Source organism: Pseudopodoces humilis, chromosome 20 (genome assembly GCF_049639895.1).
Source record: "Pseudopodoces humilis isolate 2021_Gansu_Grassland_sample_001 chromosome 20, ASM4963989v1, whole genome shotgun sequence".
Classification (NCBI taxonomy): Eukaryota; Metazoa; Chordata; class Aves; order Passeriformes; family Paridae; genus Pseudopodoces; species Pseudopodoces humilis.
Window position 1 is genome coordinate 4564118 of NC_142219.1, and position 15895 is coordinate 4580012.

A 15895-nucleotide genomic window follows, 5' to 3' on the forward strand; every position below is an offset into this window, starting at 1 on the left:
CTGCCCCGAGGCTGCCAGCCTTCCCGAGGGGAATGGTGTGAATGATTCCCAATCCTCTACCTGCACCACGCTCAGGCTTTGTCCTTGCTGGGCTAGGCTGAGCCCTGCCAGAGCAGCCCCCCCGGGCATGGAATGAGGTCGGATCTCCGAGCCTCTGATGCTCTGCAGAGCCATGGGATGGTGGAGTGAGAGGCTCTGCTGAGGTGCCATGGGCATTCTGGGCTCCCTGATGCTGCTGCTTTCCCTGTGGGATTGAGGGAGCCACGGCTGTGGTTGCTGTGATATTGGGTGCTCGTTGCAGAGTTTGGAACATGGAACTCTGGCTGTTGGGATAGGGGTGGGTTCTTTTTGCTGTGTTTTTGGTGTAGTGCCTATATTTTCAGAAGCTTTTTGAATGTTTCATATGGGGATGTGAACGACGGGTGAAGGAAGGTTCAGGAATATCTTGGCACTTTTGTGCTCTCCAAATAAAGTGTGTAAAGAGGTCTGAAAGGGATTTTAGAGTCTCCTCCCTCAAAAAAGACACAAAGCCCCATAAACAGCTGAACTTGGAAGGCAGAACTGGGGGGGGGTCTGCGTTTATCCAGACCCTCAGATATTTGGGGTTATGTGGCATCTGCAGGAGAAAGGAGTGGGTGGACACCCCTGGCCACACCTCCCCATCCCGGCTGTTGCATGGTGATTGCTCCCTGGGAGCTGCATCCATGTGCGTGGCCACAGCCAGGGACTGCTGTGACATTCCTGGGAGCAGAGGCATCCCCCAGACTGTGTGTCCTCTTAGGAGCACTTAAATAAAACATGGGGCAGATCTGTGATCCAGGAGCCCGGCCGAGCTCGTCGGGAGCCTGATGGGGAGCATCAATAGTTAATAGAAAGCCACTTATGGCTCTGCTCCTGCTAAATCCCCCATCAATTATAAATCCAGCGTGAATTATTCACTTGACATTACTTAAGTCGTGCTCTGCTCCTAACAGTTTTTTTTTAATTTATTTAAATACACGGTGGTGAGGTTGTGGACTTACCACACCCTGTCAAGGTTTAAAGGGGGAGTGTTGAAGGGACAAATTTCTGGCAGAGACTGGGTAGGAAATCCTGTCTTGTTTCAGAGCTGCTGCCTCTACATGTAGATATATATAGCATATATATACAATATAGAAAATAGAAGGTATTTTGTTCTCCCACCTTATATTTATCAGTGGTGGATGCACTGGAAAATCCCATACCACCATCCCCAACCAGGCTTTGGGTGTCTATTCCATATCTCCTTTTCCCACCCAGCTTAGGGCAGTTGGGAGGCAGCCTTGTGCCATTCAGCAGGGAATATCCAGTGAGGAGAAGGGATAAGAGCTGGCTGCCAGGCAGATGGCTCTGCCTTATGAATTTTGTAAGAAGGATGGGTTCTGAACACTTTCCAAGCATGTTTGGTAATGATGGGGGTAGGACTTGGCCCTGCTGGACTCTCTTTGCTCTGGCTGCACATCCTGGGTTTCCTCCCTGGAGCTCCTCTTCCAATAAAATCTGGATCCCAGCCTGCAGCAGCTCCTCATTTCTCAGCTGCTGTGCTGACACCCAGAGCTTGACAGGCCAGCCCCAGCCCCCTGGTGCTCTCAGACCACAGCAGACACTGACTCATGGTGAGGAGTGAGGGATGGATTTCCAGCTTGGAGTTAATCCTGGGGAGCTTAAACCCAAGCCCTGCTCTCTGTGTCCATCGTCTGTGCACTAACGCTCATGCTCGTGTCCCCTGGTGAGGCTGCAGTGCAGGGAAGGGTGGAACAGGAGCTGGGAAGGATGGAGAAGGGCTGGGAGCAGGATGTGGGACAGTGAGTGGCTTGTCACAGCACCTGGGACAAGGCACTGTCTGGGACTTCCCTCCTGAGGCTGCTCTTAGGGAAGGATGGTGCTGGCCGTGCTGCTGCTGTCTGAACTGCCTGCACAGCTTGGATTTCATGGGAGAGATTTCAAGCATCTGGGTGAGGGCTCTGGGATGAAAACTCTGGAACAGGCTCAGCCATGGGCAGGAGCCCCTCAGGTCTCTTCTCCTGGAGAGCCAGGTTTTCTCCTTGATGGAATGCCTAGGGAAAAATGGGGTCTGATCCAGCTGGGATGAAGCCCTGGCTGGCTGAGGCACAATCCAGGGATTCTCTGGGTCTCCTCCTGCCCCCCTGCACCCAGCACAGCCCCACTGACTCCCCCAAGAACACCACAGGGGCTGCTGGGTGCTGTCCTAAAATCAGGTTTCTTTAATGAAGCTGTGAAATTCATCAGCACAATAATTAACTAATTTTACAGAAAACTGAAGTACAGGTGTGAAGATACTCTTCACAAGTTTTTTTTTGTGAGATCCTGAGTGTAAATAACTTTCTTTTTTTTCCTGGTTCTTTTGCTGGCAAATCTTTGTACCCCAGCCCTGCTACGGCCACGTTTGTAACACAACACAGCCTGAACTCCAGGACTTGGGGGTTTTGCTCATTTGCAAACTTTAAAGGGTTTGTTTTTGGGTTTTTTGGTTGGTTGGGATTTTTTTGTTGGGTTTTTTTTTTATTATTTATTTTTGGGTTTTTTTGTTTGTTTTGTTGGGTTTTCTGGGTTTTGTTTTGTTTTGTTTTTTGGCGCTTCCAGTGAACTTGAGAAGCGAAGTGGGAGCTGTTTGTGCCTCCAGCTGGGAATGCCACGCTCCCACCCATGCAAACGCTCAGCTCCCAGCAGGGTCCCAGCAAACCCTCTGATGTCTCCTGGCTCTTGTGTCCCCATCCCCGCCTGCTCCTGGGTCTTTCCAGCTGCTCTTCCCTTCAAGAGCAAATGTCTTTGAGGAAGCGTGACTGACAATTATCATCAAAGGCAGCCGGTCCTTAGAGGTGAGGGTGGGTGATGGAGGAGCCAGGAGTGAAAGCTCGGCTGTACGCGCTAATTAGGGCTGTTGTGATTCTGCTTTGCCATTAAAAGAGTAAATTCCTCAGGAATCCATCAGCGCCGGTAGCTGCTCGCACACCAATTACACGGTGCTCACCCCATCTCACTCGAGCCTTCAAGTGCGCAAATTTTGTCACTTCGAACTTTCCGAAAAGCCGGGAGTTAACGGCTTAATTAAAAATAATAATGATGGATGAATTCCGCAGGTGCACGCTGAGCTATTCGAAGAAAAGTGACCCAAATTGGACTAATTAGATGACACTTCACTTGAGGTGGATGGCAGCGAGCAAAGGTGGTGTTGTCACAGCAGAACCACAAACAAAAATACAAGGTGGTGACAAGGACGTGGTGCTGGATGCTCCGGCCTGGGAATCCTTGGGAGTCCCACGGTTCGTTTCACTGCTGGCTTTGTTTATCTCCTTTTAACTTCTCCTCGAATAATTCTGAGACAAAATTAGCTGAGGGGAAAAAAAAAATGCCTCTTAAGAAAAAGAAGGTTTAGAAATCCCCTTCCATGTGTAGAATCTCTTCCCTAGGAGCCCAGCTGAGAGCAGCTCCCTGTGGGTTTGCTGGGTGCCAGCCATCACTGAGTGAGCTCCTGTCCCCTTGTCTTGGGGAAACCTTTAATCCAGGCTCCTTGTCAGCAGAAATCAACCTCAGCTTCTAAAATCATGCTTTCTGACCCACCAGCAGAGCCAGCCCTTTGCTCTGGGGCAATCTCTCAGTGTGAATGGGAGAATTTGGTTTGGAAATGTATTCAGAACCAGGCAGGATGTATATTTTATTTATTGGTGATAAAATATACATCAGCCAGGGGTTCTGAGCTGGTCAGGCTGGTCCTGCTGTGCATGTCTGACTGGTTTGGTGAAAGCAGCCAGAGATTCTGGTGCCAAGAGGGGTTTAAGAGCAGAGGATGCTCCTTTCAGCCCCTCAGGTCCAACCGTGGTGCAGTTTGCCCAATGAGTTCTCTCAACTGTTTTATTTTTCCCTTTTTCTCCCCTTTTTCTGCTCAGAGGAAACAAAAAGCCAGCTCTGCCCAGTGTGAGGGTGTCAGTTCTCAGCCCAGGGACTTTGTGAAAAGAGAAAAGCTTCTTGCATTTACATTTAGATAGAAACAACGTGTGTCAAAGGTGTCCAACAGCTCCCTGGGTGCCGGGTGCTGGGATGGGCCCTGTCCATTTGTGATATGCAGACAGCGTTTTTCCATCTGAAATTGAATCATATTGGCAAAATTATTCCTTTTCTGGAGACAATTGTAGGGTATGGAGAAAAACACGAGGTGTCTCCCTGGATGAGATTTGGGACAGCTGGGATGTGGGGTTGAGCAGTGTCAGCTCAATTTTCTGCCTCACGTTCAAATTACCCCTCAGGTGACCTGGGGTCACCCACAGTCCCCAGTGTCACCCTGCAGGTGCCCCTCCCGAGGCCACCAGTGTGGGTGCCACCAAATGTGGGTGCCCAGGGATGTCCTGGGGGTGGCAGGTGGAGCCCCAGCTCAGCAGCATCACCTGGGGTGCTCCCTTTCCTCTCAGCATTCCCAGAAGAAGGTAGAATTCCCATGCAGAAGGTAACGAGGTTAGAGGGGACCCCACCAGCCAGGGGGACCCTTCCAGCCCCCAGGACATTCTGTTTGCTGTTCTCACAACCATCCCAGGGGATTTCTGTGTCCAGAGGAAGAGGGTTTTGGGTGCTCGTAGGGGGACACTGCTCTGTGACTCCCTGCCCATCCCTGTCAACAACAGCAGAACAGAGGAGTGGAATTAAATGCAGCCACTGAACTATATTTAATTTGTGCCATAGCCTGCAGATGAAGAGCTGGGTCAATAGAGGCTCTTATCAGGCTGTGGAAGGGCTCAGCTCTTTATCAGGCAGCAGTTTCACTGCCCCAAATAGCTGAACACAGGCACGTAGGCACCCAGAGCTTGGGGCTCTTTTCTCCTCTCAGGGCTTGGTGTTTCACCATGTGCCCTGTTCTGAGCCCTTGAGGTCCTTGATGGAACGCTTCCCTTGATGAAACAGCTCCTTTCCATCTTCTGCCTGAGCCAGGAGGGAAGTGGAGGGCTTGGAAACACCAAGTTTCAGAGAACTTCTCAGCAGCACTGAGGTTTTCAGCAATTCCAGCGCGCTCCCAGGAGCTGCTGTGACACCGTGCGACCCAAACTGGGCTGTTTCTTTTCATGTTTTGATGAACTGAGATGCTCTTCCCCTGGGGCCTGTGTGCCCAGTGATTCCAGGCCTTCCATTATTTACTGTGACAGTGTGCCAGCTCCTGTGCCGTGGCCTGTCGCAAATCATCCCTCACCTTGTCACCGCCGCCGTGGCGATTTCACAGCTGGCAGCTTCAATCACTCTGGATCTGCTTCTCCCTTCTCTCCACCCTGGGATGGCTTAGGAACAGCAGGAAGGGTCCCTTCCCAGCTGGAAGGACTTGGAATGGGATGGTCATGGGTGCAGGGCCAAGTTGGTGTCCTTGATGTGCAAGGTGGGTGATGCTGGGTGCATGGAGCTGTGTGTAAATCCTGGGATGGTTTGGGTTGCAGGGACCTCAAAGCTCATCCTGTTCCACTCCCTGCCATGAGCAGGGACACCTTTCACTGGCCCAGGTTGCTCCAAGCCCTGTCCATCCTGGCCTTGGACATTTCCAGGGATCCAGAGACAGCCAGAGATTCTCTGGGCACCCTGTGCCAGGGTCTCACCACCCTCGCAGGGAAGAATTCCTTCCCGATATCCCATCTATCCCTGTCCTCTGGCAGTGGGCAGTCATTCCTTGTGTCCTGTCACTCCATGCCCTCACCCAAAACTCCTCCCCAGCTCTCTTGGAGCCCCTTTAAGCCCTGGAAGGTGCTGGAAGATGCCGTCCATGCAGGTAACCAGCACCAACAGGCTCTGGGAGCACTGGGGTGAGGGAGGGATGGTTCAGCACTCACCCACTCTCAGCTCAGGTGCAGGTGCAGACCCTCACCTGTGTTCCCCATGCAGGAGCAGCAGCTGGCAGAGCTGGCAGAGGTGAGGCAGGTGCTGCAGGCTGACCTGGGCACCTCCATCCGCCGCATCGCAGACCTGCAGGTGGCCCTGGAGGGGCTGCGTGACAGCGATGACAGCGATGCTGACAGGTGAGGAACAGGGCTGGGGGGATCTGGGGGGGGCTCAGCTGCTCTGTGTGGGGAAGAGGCAGCACTGGGCTGTGCCAGGGTAGTTCCACATCCTCATCCTCACGTGGCTGCACAAAAAACTCTGTGTTAATGGAAGGTTTCATGGAAAACCAAGGTTTTCACCCTTGAAATCATCCTGTGTGGCTCAGCTTAAAGTGAGCAAAAAGGGTGGGAATGGCCTCATTTGTACAGCAGGTCCCTGGCAGCAGTTTGTTGGTGCCTCAGCGCTGGGTTCATGGAGTGAAAAATCCTGCTTTGATCATCCCCAGGAGCCAGAGGAGCCAGTAAAACTGGGTGATTGGGTAGAAGGTTTTACCAGGAAAAAAATGAGGGAAGAATTCCAGTGCATTTTTCAGGTGTTATTTCTAAAGCCCTTCAATTTTACCCCCTCTGCCACACAGCTAAAGGGGCATCATGACAAATGGAGACAAAACAGATACATTAGTTTAAAAAAAAAAAAAGAAAAAAAAAAGAAAAAAAAGGAAAGGAAAGCTTGTCCCAGCCACAAAGGCTCTGCTGAATCAGGCTGGGAAGTTTTGTGGGTTTGGGGTCCCCACGAGCCATGGCTGACCTTCTGCTGTGCTCCTTGCAGCGTGCGGACGGCGCGGGAGTCGCTGTGCTCCAGGAGAGACACGTGAGTGATCCCAGGAGATGGTGCTGCCAAAGGACAGAGCCTGGGCCTGCTTCTGCCACAGCTTGTGGGCCACCAGCTGCTGCACTGAGGGTTCTGAGCCACATCTGGACAGGGCTCACACTGGCATCCAGATGTGCTGGAGTTGTGTGCCCCACGCCCATCGACCCACTCCCATTCCCTGGCAGCTCTGGCTCTTATCCCGAGGGATGCTTCCACTCCTCTGGGCTGTGCTTGGAGATATGATCTGTGGCTTTGAAGGAAAACTGACATCCTGAAGGATTTCATCCACTACATATGGTCTGGGGGCTCCTGGAGGGTGGGCTGGGGTAGCTCTGGCTCTAGGGGAGCCCAGGGATGCACAGTGGGGTACCCAGGGTCCCAGCAGCTCTGTCACTGCAGTCCCAGACCTGGGGAAGCCCTGGGGTGTGAAGGGCTCTGTGGGGTGCCTGGGGTCACACTGGCTCTGTCACTGCAGCCCCAGGCACAGCAGGCAGTGCAGGGTTTTCCTGCCCAAAGTCTACGGGGCACTTGCAAAAGCTTGAGGAAATAATGAATGGCAGCAACAATGCTACAAGGACCAGGCTGCCTGGAAAGGTTCCCACAAACCAGCCTGAGCAGAGCCCAGCAGCTGGAGCTGCAGTGGTGGAGGTGTGAGGACTCCCTGCTCCGTGTCACCATCAGGGTGACCCACGAGCCCTCCTGCCTGCAGCTGCAGAGCTGACAGGTCTTTCCTGTCCCCCTCAGGGATGCCTGCTCCAGCCTTGGCTCCGTGCTCAGCCTGGAGCCCGCGGAGAGCATCAAGTCCTGGCCGAGTTCCTCCGCGGGCTGGACGTCCCTGGCGAGCGCCAGCGTGGCCGGGAGCATTTCAGCACCGTCCCTCGGCAGCCGCAGCACCCAGAGCCTCAGGTAAGGGACCCCCTCAGGTAAGGGACCCCCTCAGGTAAGGGACCCCCTCAGGTAAGGGACCCCCAGCCCATCCTGGGTGTGCTGGGGGGTGCTGAGATGTGGGGGCTTCAGCTGGGCTCTCTTGGGACGTGCAAAACGGAGCACAGCGGGACCTGTGGTGTTTGAGGTCAAAACATCAAATCAAGGAAGGCAGTCACTGCCACGCCAGGATCAGTGAAACACCAGATGAAAGTCACTACATCAAAAACATGCTTCAAGCAGGAAAATATCCCTTGATGTATTCTCTGGAGATAATTTAAAGAGGCAGCGCAGCCTGTTTGAGGATTTGTATGCCATATGCTCGCTGCTGGGGGAGAGGGATGCATTTCTACCCTTCTAATATCAAATATGTTAATTTTTGATGGTGATGCTGACGGGCTGGGAGAGAGCTGGAGAGGGGCCCAAGCACCTGCACAGCCCAAATGTCCCTGCCTTGCTCTGTGGGTGCCCAGCTGCCCATCCTGAACTGGTGCCCATCAGAGCCCAGTGCACAGAAAAACCCCATTTCTGGGTCACAGAGAGACTGGTTCTTTGTGTTTCATGTGTGAAACAATCACAAGGGTTGAGTTTGGAAAAGCTCTGTAAATCAGGGTCTGGGGCTGCACTGTGGAGAGGATGAAGGAGGGTGTCAGATCCCCTTGGAGGTTTGTGAGGGCAGAGATGGAGCAGGGATGGAGTCCTGGGACAGGGAGCAGAGTGGGCTTCAGAGAGCATCATCCCTGTGTAGGGAAGGTGGAAAAGGTCACAACCATCCAAACTCAGGGTGGGCAGGGCTGGCAGTGCCCCAATTTGCAGCCCCTGTGATTGGGGGCCTCCCCACCCCGCTGCTTTCCCAGGGGTGGTGTCTCAGGACATGCATCACTATTTTTGCAGTTTTTCTCTGCATAAACAGAGGGCTGAGGCTGGGCACAGCTCGCTGCAGCTCCCACCTGCTCCCTGCAGGTGTGTAGGTAGATGCTCCAAGGTGACAGAATTTGTCAGGATTGTGGAGCACATTTTCACTGCAGACATTAGTATTAATCTCCATGCTCTGATTCTGGTGAGCTGTCCCCACGGCCCCCACCTGCCTTGTACAGGAGAATCACTGTTGTCAGAACTGATGTTCTGAAGAGCAGTTCCCTGGCAGGAAACACCTTGGGTGAGCTGGAGCAGTTTGGGGAGGTACAAGGCAGAGTTTGAGAGCAGTCAGGCAGGGCAGAGACCTGTGGGGAGATCACAGAATCCTGGAGTGGTTTGGATTGGAAAGGACATTAAAGATCATCTCATTCCAACTCCTTGCCATGGACAGGGACACCCTCCACAGGCCAGTGATGAGTAGGAGCCCTGTGAGCAGCTGGCTGAGCTCACTGGGACCTTGCACAATAAATAAAGTCCTTCCTAAGTGCTGCTGAGGAGGCTTTGGTCCAAATGACCCAACTCTGATCATTAATGAATGACAGAAAAACAGGCATTGTGGATTATATCTTATTTCTGAGCTGAAACACCTTGGATTTATAGTAAAAGACACACAGGCTTTCAGGTTCAACACTGAGAGGAATTTCCTTCTGGAAAGGGTGGTCAGGTCTTGGCAGGGGCTGCCCAGGGAGGTTTGGAGTCCCCATCCCTGGAGGTGTCTAAGGAAGGTGTCACTCAGTGCTCTGGGCTGGGTGACAAGGTGGGGATTGGCCACAGGTTGGACTCGATGGTCCTGGATTCCTTCCCAGCCTCAGGGATTCTGGGGTTTGCCAGACTGCCTGTGGCCCTTGTGAAAAGTGAAGTGTCACAGTGTGACCATCACCCTCTGTCCTGGGGCTTGCGAAGGGGCAAATTGCAGATGCAATTGTGTGGGAGCTGTGTTTGGCTGCAGCTCATCTATGATGGAAATGGAGCGAGGAGGGGATGAAATGCAAACAAACAGGAGACGAGACTGGAGGTAATAAAAATGAGATCAGGGAAACGAGCTCTTCCTTATTAAGATTCCTTTGTCTTACACAAGCTCCCAGTAATGAAAAACGAGACTTGCTCGTGTTGGCTGCTCAGCACCACATCTGGGGTGTTTGCTGAACAAACAGCTGCCAAGAGCCAGAGGAGAGCGAGGAGCTCTTATCACCCGTGTGCTTACAGGAAGGAGAGCTTTGATTAACGTTTCCTTTAATTCTCTGCTATTTAAATGCCTGTACAAAACACTGGCCAGCAGACCTAAGCCTCCATAAATATGACACAGTGCAAGGTTGGGATAAATATGTTGTTTTTTTTATTAAGGAGCCAAGTTAAAAGTTTATGTGTTTATTCTGCCCCTTTCCAGGCAGGTCAGGGTTGTGTTGTGATGGGGGCGTTACCCAGAGGTGCAGTCAGGGAGTGGATCCACAGCCCAAGGTCTGCTTCTCCATCCTGCACCCCACAGGATTGTGGTATCCACAGCCCTGGCATCACCCCGGGATCACCCTGACAGCAATTCCCCTCCCACCTTGGGTCACAAAACCCAGAGCCCTGGTCCCAAGGCTGCTGGAGATCCAACACGTTTATTTTTAAGCACGACTGTGTCAAAAGCAAATCATTCCGTGGGAAACTGGGAGCTCTTGTGTAGATGATGGTGTGACAAGAAAATCCTCTTCTGACAGAAATCAGGCCAGTGTCTCTCTTCCCTCCCTGAAATGGAGCTGTCTTGGCTTTATTTATGAGCTCCCAGGAAAAGCATCCCAGCCACACTTTTGGCCTTGGTCATGTGTTGCAAAGCATGTGTGGATTTTATTGTATAAATGATTTCAACTGGTATAATTGTAATCATGCTAATTGCTATGTAATCTTCACTAATTATTGTTGTATGTCATTTGGTTTGGTGAATGGCAGATTGCAGAGCTCCGCTGGCTTCCATCTTTTGCCTTTTGCTGGGAAAATCATCTTCCCTGAGGATGATGGAGGAGCAGGGCTCTGCTCAGGGCTGGAGGGGCTCATGGTCCTTCCTCCTGTGGCATCACCTTCCTTTGGGGCTGCCTGTGATTTCCTGGGGTCACTCTGAGCCCTGGGAATTCGTGCTGGCACATCAGCCATTTGGCAGGGATTTATGGATGAGTGGAGGATGCTGCAGGATGGGGAGTGACCACTCTTGTGTCCTGCCTTGTGAGGAGGAGGATGAGGAGGATGAGGAAGACTAGCCATGATTTTGGAGGGGATTTTTGTAGGCCTAAGGGAGCAGTTAAAGAAACAAATCATGGAATGGTTGGGGTGGGAAGGAGCCTTCAAAACCATCCATTCCCACCCCCTGCCATGGGCAGGGACATCTTCCACTAGCCCAGGTTGCTCTGAGCTCTGTCCAGACTGTCCTTGGACACTTCCAGGGATCCAGGAGCAGCCACAGCTTCTCTGGGCAGCCTGTGCCAGGGCCTCACACCCTCACAGGGAAGAATTCCTTCCCAGTATCCTGTCTAACCCTGTCCTCTGACATTTTAATGGGTGCAGAAAATGGGACCTGTTGGGAGAGACAAGGATGGATGGGGCAGTCTTGACCTTTGGCTGGAAACCAGGGCATGGAGAGTGTGAGGTCCCTGCTTGGAGTCTGGGGCTGTGTGGTCCTTGCCAGCCATGGAAGCTGGAACAATCCCACCTTTGCAGCTTTCACTCCATTTCAGACTCCAAAGATTTTCATAAAAGCAGTACCTGTCTGTCATGCTGAACAGGACAATAAATACAGCGTCTTCAGTCCTTGTTCACAGCCCATTAGTGGTTCTCACCTCTCCACTCACTTTTATCTCAGCCTTAAAACCCAAATAAAAACCTTGATGCTGGTGTTTAATTTATGAAAGCCATTCATGCAGCACACAGGTTACAATATTATTTGGAAAAGTGCAGAATGAATGGAGCAATTTCTGTACAAAACCTCACCGAAGGATTACACCAGCCATTTAAGTAAGATGCAATTTAGGATCCTAAAATCCAGCATTATTGAAATGTCTCAAACTATTAATCAGCTGTGGTGCTTTGACAGCATCAGCACAGGATGGCCCTGAAGGGGAGATGAAATCTCTGGTTAATTCCTTTTGTGCTGAATAATCAAATGATTTAGACTGGTTTAATGAGTGGGGAAAGGTGTTGGGTACCAGGACAGGGGGACACCTCTGTGCCATGGGCTGTGCCAGCAGGTGCCAGGAAGCTGGAGCTGCTCCATTGCCCCTTCCCTTCTGTACTCATGCATTTCCCAGCTCTGGAGTTTGTCTTCAGCCCATCTCAGCATGTAAATTATTTCACGGGTCAGCAGAGCCTGGTCCGAGCGTCCCACGAGGTGCCGGCATCATCCGCTCCCACCCCATTCCCATGGCAACAGCGGCATTCCCAGGGCAGGAAGCTTCATTACGGCCATGAACAACTCGAGTGCTGCTCCCTCCCAGAGATGGGTTTGTTGTTTGGGTCCTGCTGCTTTGCTTTGCCCCGTTCCCTCTTTTTCCTTCCTTTCTTTCCCAAATTCACATCCCAGCAGACTTCCCAGTCAGGCCAGTCCTGGGTTCCCTCGACTGAGCAGTGATGGGGCACCTGGGAGTGGGGACAGCAAACAAATGTAGGTGCTTGGAGAGGGTCATGAAGTGTCCCATCAGGGCTTTAGTGACACCAGTGACCCCAAGCCCGCTGGTGACCGCAGTCCCCCCATCTCTGCGCACCAGCTGCACGAGGACAGCCTGGCTGGGATCCTGGTGTGGATCCTCAGGGCTGAGCAGAGGTGGATCCCATGTGGTTCCTGCACCAGCCCCTTGTCTGGGATGTGCTCCTGCCTGGCCATCCCCCCTCGCTGTGCTGTTCCAGGTGTTGCAGGGCTCCTGCAGTTCAGAGCTCTTTGAGCAGCAGCCTGGGTGAAACATGCCCAGCCGTAACATTGAGATGTGTCAGGGGTGTGCTGCGAGTTGGTTTCATAAAATTTTAGTGAATAATCTTTGGCTTTGACAGAAATAAAATAAATCCTACATATTGCTGTAATCTGTCAAGAAAAAGGATATTTGGAGGTAAGTGCTGGCTTGGCAGAGCTGAAGCTGGTCACACCACATGCTCTACACCAAGAATTGTCTGGGCTGGCTGACCTGGGCTTATTTAAGATAAAATCCTTGGGCATTGTCCAGCTGCTGGATGCAGCAGTGAGTTTATCCCGAAACTCCCATGGCAATGCCGGCTTTTCACTGCTCAGCCTCGTCCTTGCTGGATGACATCCCGGTCCCCGGGAATCCCGCAGTCTAAACTAACAGCAGTTTCTGTTGTTCAGGGTGAGCAGAGACACCAAGGACCCCGCTCTGACCCCGCTGTCCTCCAGGAGCGCTGCCCGGCCCGGCGAGGCTGCGGATCCGGGGAAGACGGAGAGCCCCCTGCTGAGGGCCAGAAGACGGGAATATGGAAAACCTCTGGCAGAAGAAGAGGAGCTGGAGAGCCCAAAGAAACCGGTGGATAGGACAGGAGAGACGTCCCCATCGGTGCTGCGGCGGGGCGGCTCCCCGGCTCCGGACGGGCGGTTCCCCAGCGCGGTGTCCCCGCCGGTGCCCGGCAGGAGGAGGCTCTCGGTGGCCTCGGGGCCGGTGCCCAGCTCTGCCGCCCTCTCCGAGTACGTGGAGGAGCTGCGGCGGCAGCGGGAGCCGGGGCTGCCGGGGCTGGGGGACACCTCTCCCCTCCCCATTTACCGCACCACCGGAGCCGCGGCCCTGCGGCGCTCCAGGGCTGTCCCGGCGGCCGAGGAGCCCCCGGGGAGGCTGCAGGGGGATCAGGCAGGGGAAGGGGAGGGAGCAGGTGCCAGCCTCACACGCTCCTCCAGCCTGCGGAGCATGGCCTCGGAGCCGGCCGAGACCCCGCGTTCCCCAGCGCTGAAAAAGGCGTCGAAATTCGGCTCCTACGACTCGCTCCTGCCGGCCCTGGACGGCTCCGGCCGCCGGCCCAGCTCCCCGGCTGCCGGCACGGAGGTGCCGCGGCTGGGCTCCTGGAGGAGCTGCCTGGAGCCGGCGCTGGAGGATGCGGAGCCGGGGAAGGAGCCGCAGGGATTTCTGAGCTCCCTGTCCAGCGATGGGCTGGGCGAGGGGAAGGGGAGCGACCCCTTCAGCTGGCGAATACCCACCCTCAACTACGAGAGGAGAACCAAGGTTGACTTCGACGATTTCCTGCCGGCCATCCGCAAGTCATGCTCCGCCAGCAGCCTGGCCAGAGCCCGCAGGGACAGGAGGGACGGCCACCGGCCCCTCACCGTGCGCTTCGAGGATGAGGCCGTAGCGGGCGGTCTGGAGTCCTCTGAGACCAAGGCCAAGTGTGGCTCGGCCTCCCGGGAAGAGCCCGGGGACTTCTCTGACTCCTCCTCATCCTCCGGCTCCCGCCGGTCCTCCCGGAGCGCCGGCAGCGTCAAGCGCCGGCCGCAGCCCCCGAGAGGGGACGGGGAAGGCTCCAGCGGCAGAGCCGGGGCCCAGGGCAGCGCCACGAGCCGAGCCGAGGCCGAAGGGAAGGAGGACGATGTCAGCAGCATCATGAAGAAGTACCTGGGCAAGGACTAAGGTAACTGTGCCGAGGCACCGGCGGCGCGGGCTCGGAGCTGTGCGGGCACCTTTGGGACGCTGGCCCTGAGCTGTTGCTCCTCCTCCGTGTCTGGGCTGGTGCCAGGAGTGTGTAGGGACAGCAGGAGTCCCCATGCTCCTCCTGGCATGTCAGGGTGTCCCTCAGGGTGTGTGGCACTGGGACTGGTCCCCCCTTGCCTTTGCACCTTCAGAGCTGCGATGGGGACACTGCTGGTGCCAGGGACAGCCCCAGAGCCATCCCCAGCACCAGCTCAGAACTCACTGGGGTTTCCCAAAAACAGCATCCCTCAGCTCCCACCCCAGCACCTGGCAGACTCATCCTCCCAAGGCCCTCGAGCGCTCCCTCCTCAGGGGCCCAGGTTTCTTTTGGTGATTAGAAACCCGCTCAGGCTGGATGCTGGGGGTTCTCTCTCTGGAGGATGGGGCTCCCACTGGCCCAGACTTCCTTCCCCCAGTCATCATAGCGTCCAACTTGGATGCCATCTCTGGATTGCAACTGACACTTGAAGAATTAGGATTTATTGCTGCAGTCCCGGTTTGAAAGCAGAGTCCCTAATGAATGCGCCACAACAGTAATTAAGTGTTTAAAATAGATTAGAAAAACATTTTGTAAAACCATTGCCTTTAGAGTAACTTATTGGATGTCAAGCTGTGACCAAATTGACTCAGCCAACACACGAAGGGAGCGCGTGTTAATAAAACATTTCTTTCCAGGAAGAAAATTTGCATAATGCAACGTCCCACTTTCCGCAGGATTTGTTTCCATCAAGAGCAGGAGCTGTCCCCGACCCGCAGTGATGAGGAGCCACATTGGGCACACGGCTTTCCCTGCTCCTGGCAGAACCACCTCACGTGAGCAGAGACCTCAAATGGCTCCACAAAAGTCACAAACTTTTTTTGGTCTTGGACACACCGTGGTTTCCTTGTGCTCCTGCCCCGTTTCCCAGCGCAGCAGCTTTGCTCAGGGCCAGCCGCGGGGACAAGGACTTTCCTGTTCTCCTGCAGTTGTTTGACTTGGGAGTTGGTGCTTTAATTAAAACCCAGCGGCTGCCACAGATGCTGAGGATGTGCCATGGCCCGGGGAAGGCCACTCTGAGAGGAGCTGGAGGGACACCAAACCCCTCCTTTGTAACCCAGAGCTGCAGCCCAGGTGTCTCATCCCACGTTGCGCTGCTCAAAAATCCGCTGATCTTCGAGGATGCTCTTGGGTCTCAGTGTGACACCCAGCAACAGCAGAGCTCTGAAGCTTTTATAATTCCACAGGTATTTGAAGATGGATCCATCTGTGCTTCCATGGCTCCAGCCTGTGGGGGACATCTGTGCACATCCCAGTGGCATGCAAGGCACATGGTGTGGGGGCAATGGGGGCTCTATTTAATGCCTGCTTGGTTTTTACACAATAAAATATTTGCTTCTTTGACACACAGCTCCCCTCTTGTTATTCCTTTCCCCACGCTGGGAGCAGGTCCGTGGTAGTGGCACAGTGCAGAGCTGAGCACGTCCTTCCACAAAAAACTCTTTTCTCAGCCTCAGCCTTCTTTCCTAGAAGAGACCCAAACTTATTCCTTGATCAGAGGTTTGGGGAAAAAGGATGTAGGTCCATGCACAAATCTGTCCTCTCCATCAGGGATTTCCAAGTCATTTGCTTGGCTGGGAAATTTGTACAATTTTCACAACCTCCCGGGACCCCCCGGGACAGCCACAGGGCAATGGCATCTTGAAAGGCCAATTTGGCTCTGTTC

At 53.8% G+C, this 15895-nt stretch overlaps 1 protein-coding gene across 3 annotated transcripts in view; it reads left to right on the forward strand.

Moving 5' to 3' along the window:
• MYO18B (myosin XVIIIB) overlaps positions 1-15558 on the forward strand; it is a 54503-nt gene extending 38945 nt beyond the window's left edge. Inside the window, exons 40-44 of one of the 3 annotated variants that reach the window (XM_088064885.1) lie at positions 5893-6026; positions 6658-6699; positions 7444-7605; positions 12869-14133; positions 14868-15558. In XM_088064885.1, the coding sequence (XP_087921011.1) occupies positions 5893-6026; positions 6658-6699; positions 7444-7605; positions 12869-14132 (1602 nt within the window). In that variant the 3' untranslated portion in view covers position 14133; positions 14868-15558. Of the gene's footprint in view, positions 1-5892; positions 6027-6657; positions 6700-7443; positions 7606-12868; positions 14135-14867 lie in introns of those variants that run through there. The other 2 variants (XM_088064886.1, XM_088064887.1) reach the window with 2 other exon arrangements.
• Positions 15559-15895: the final 337 nt, after the last annotated feature.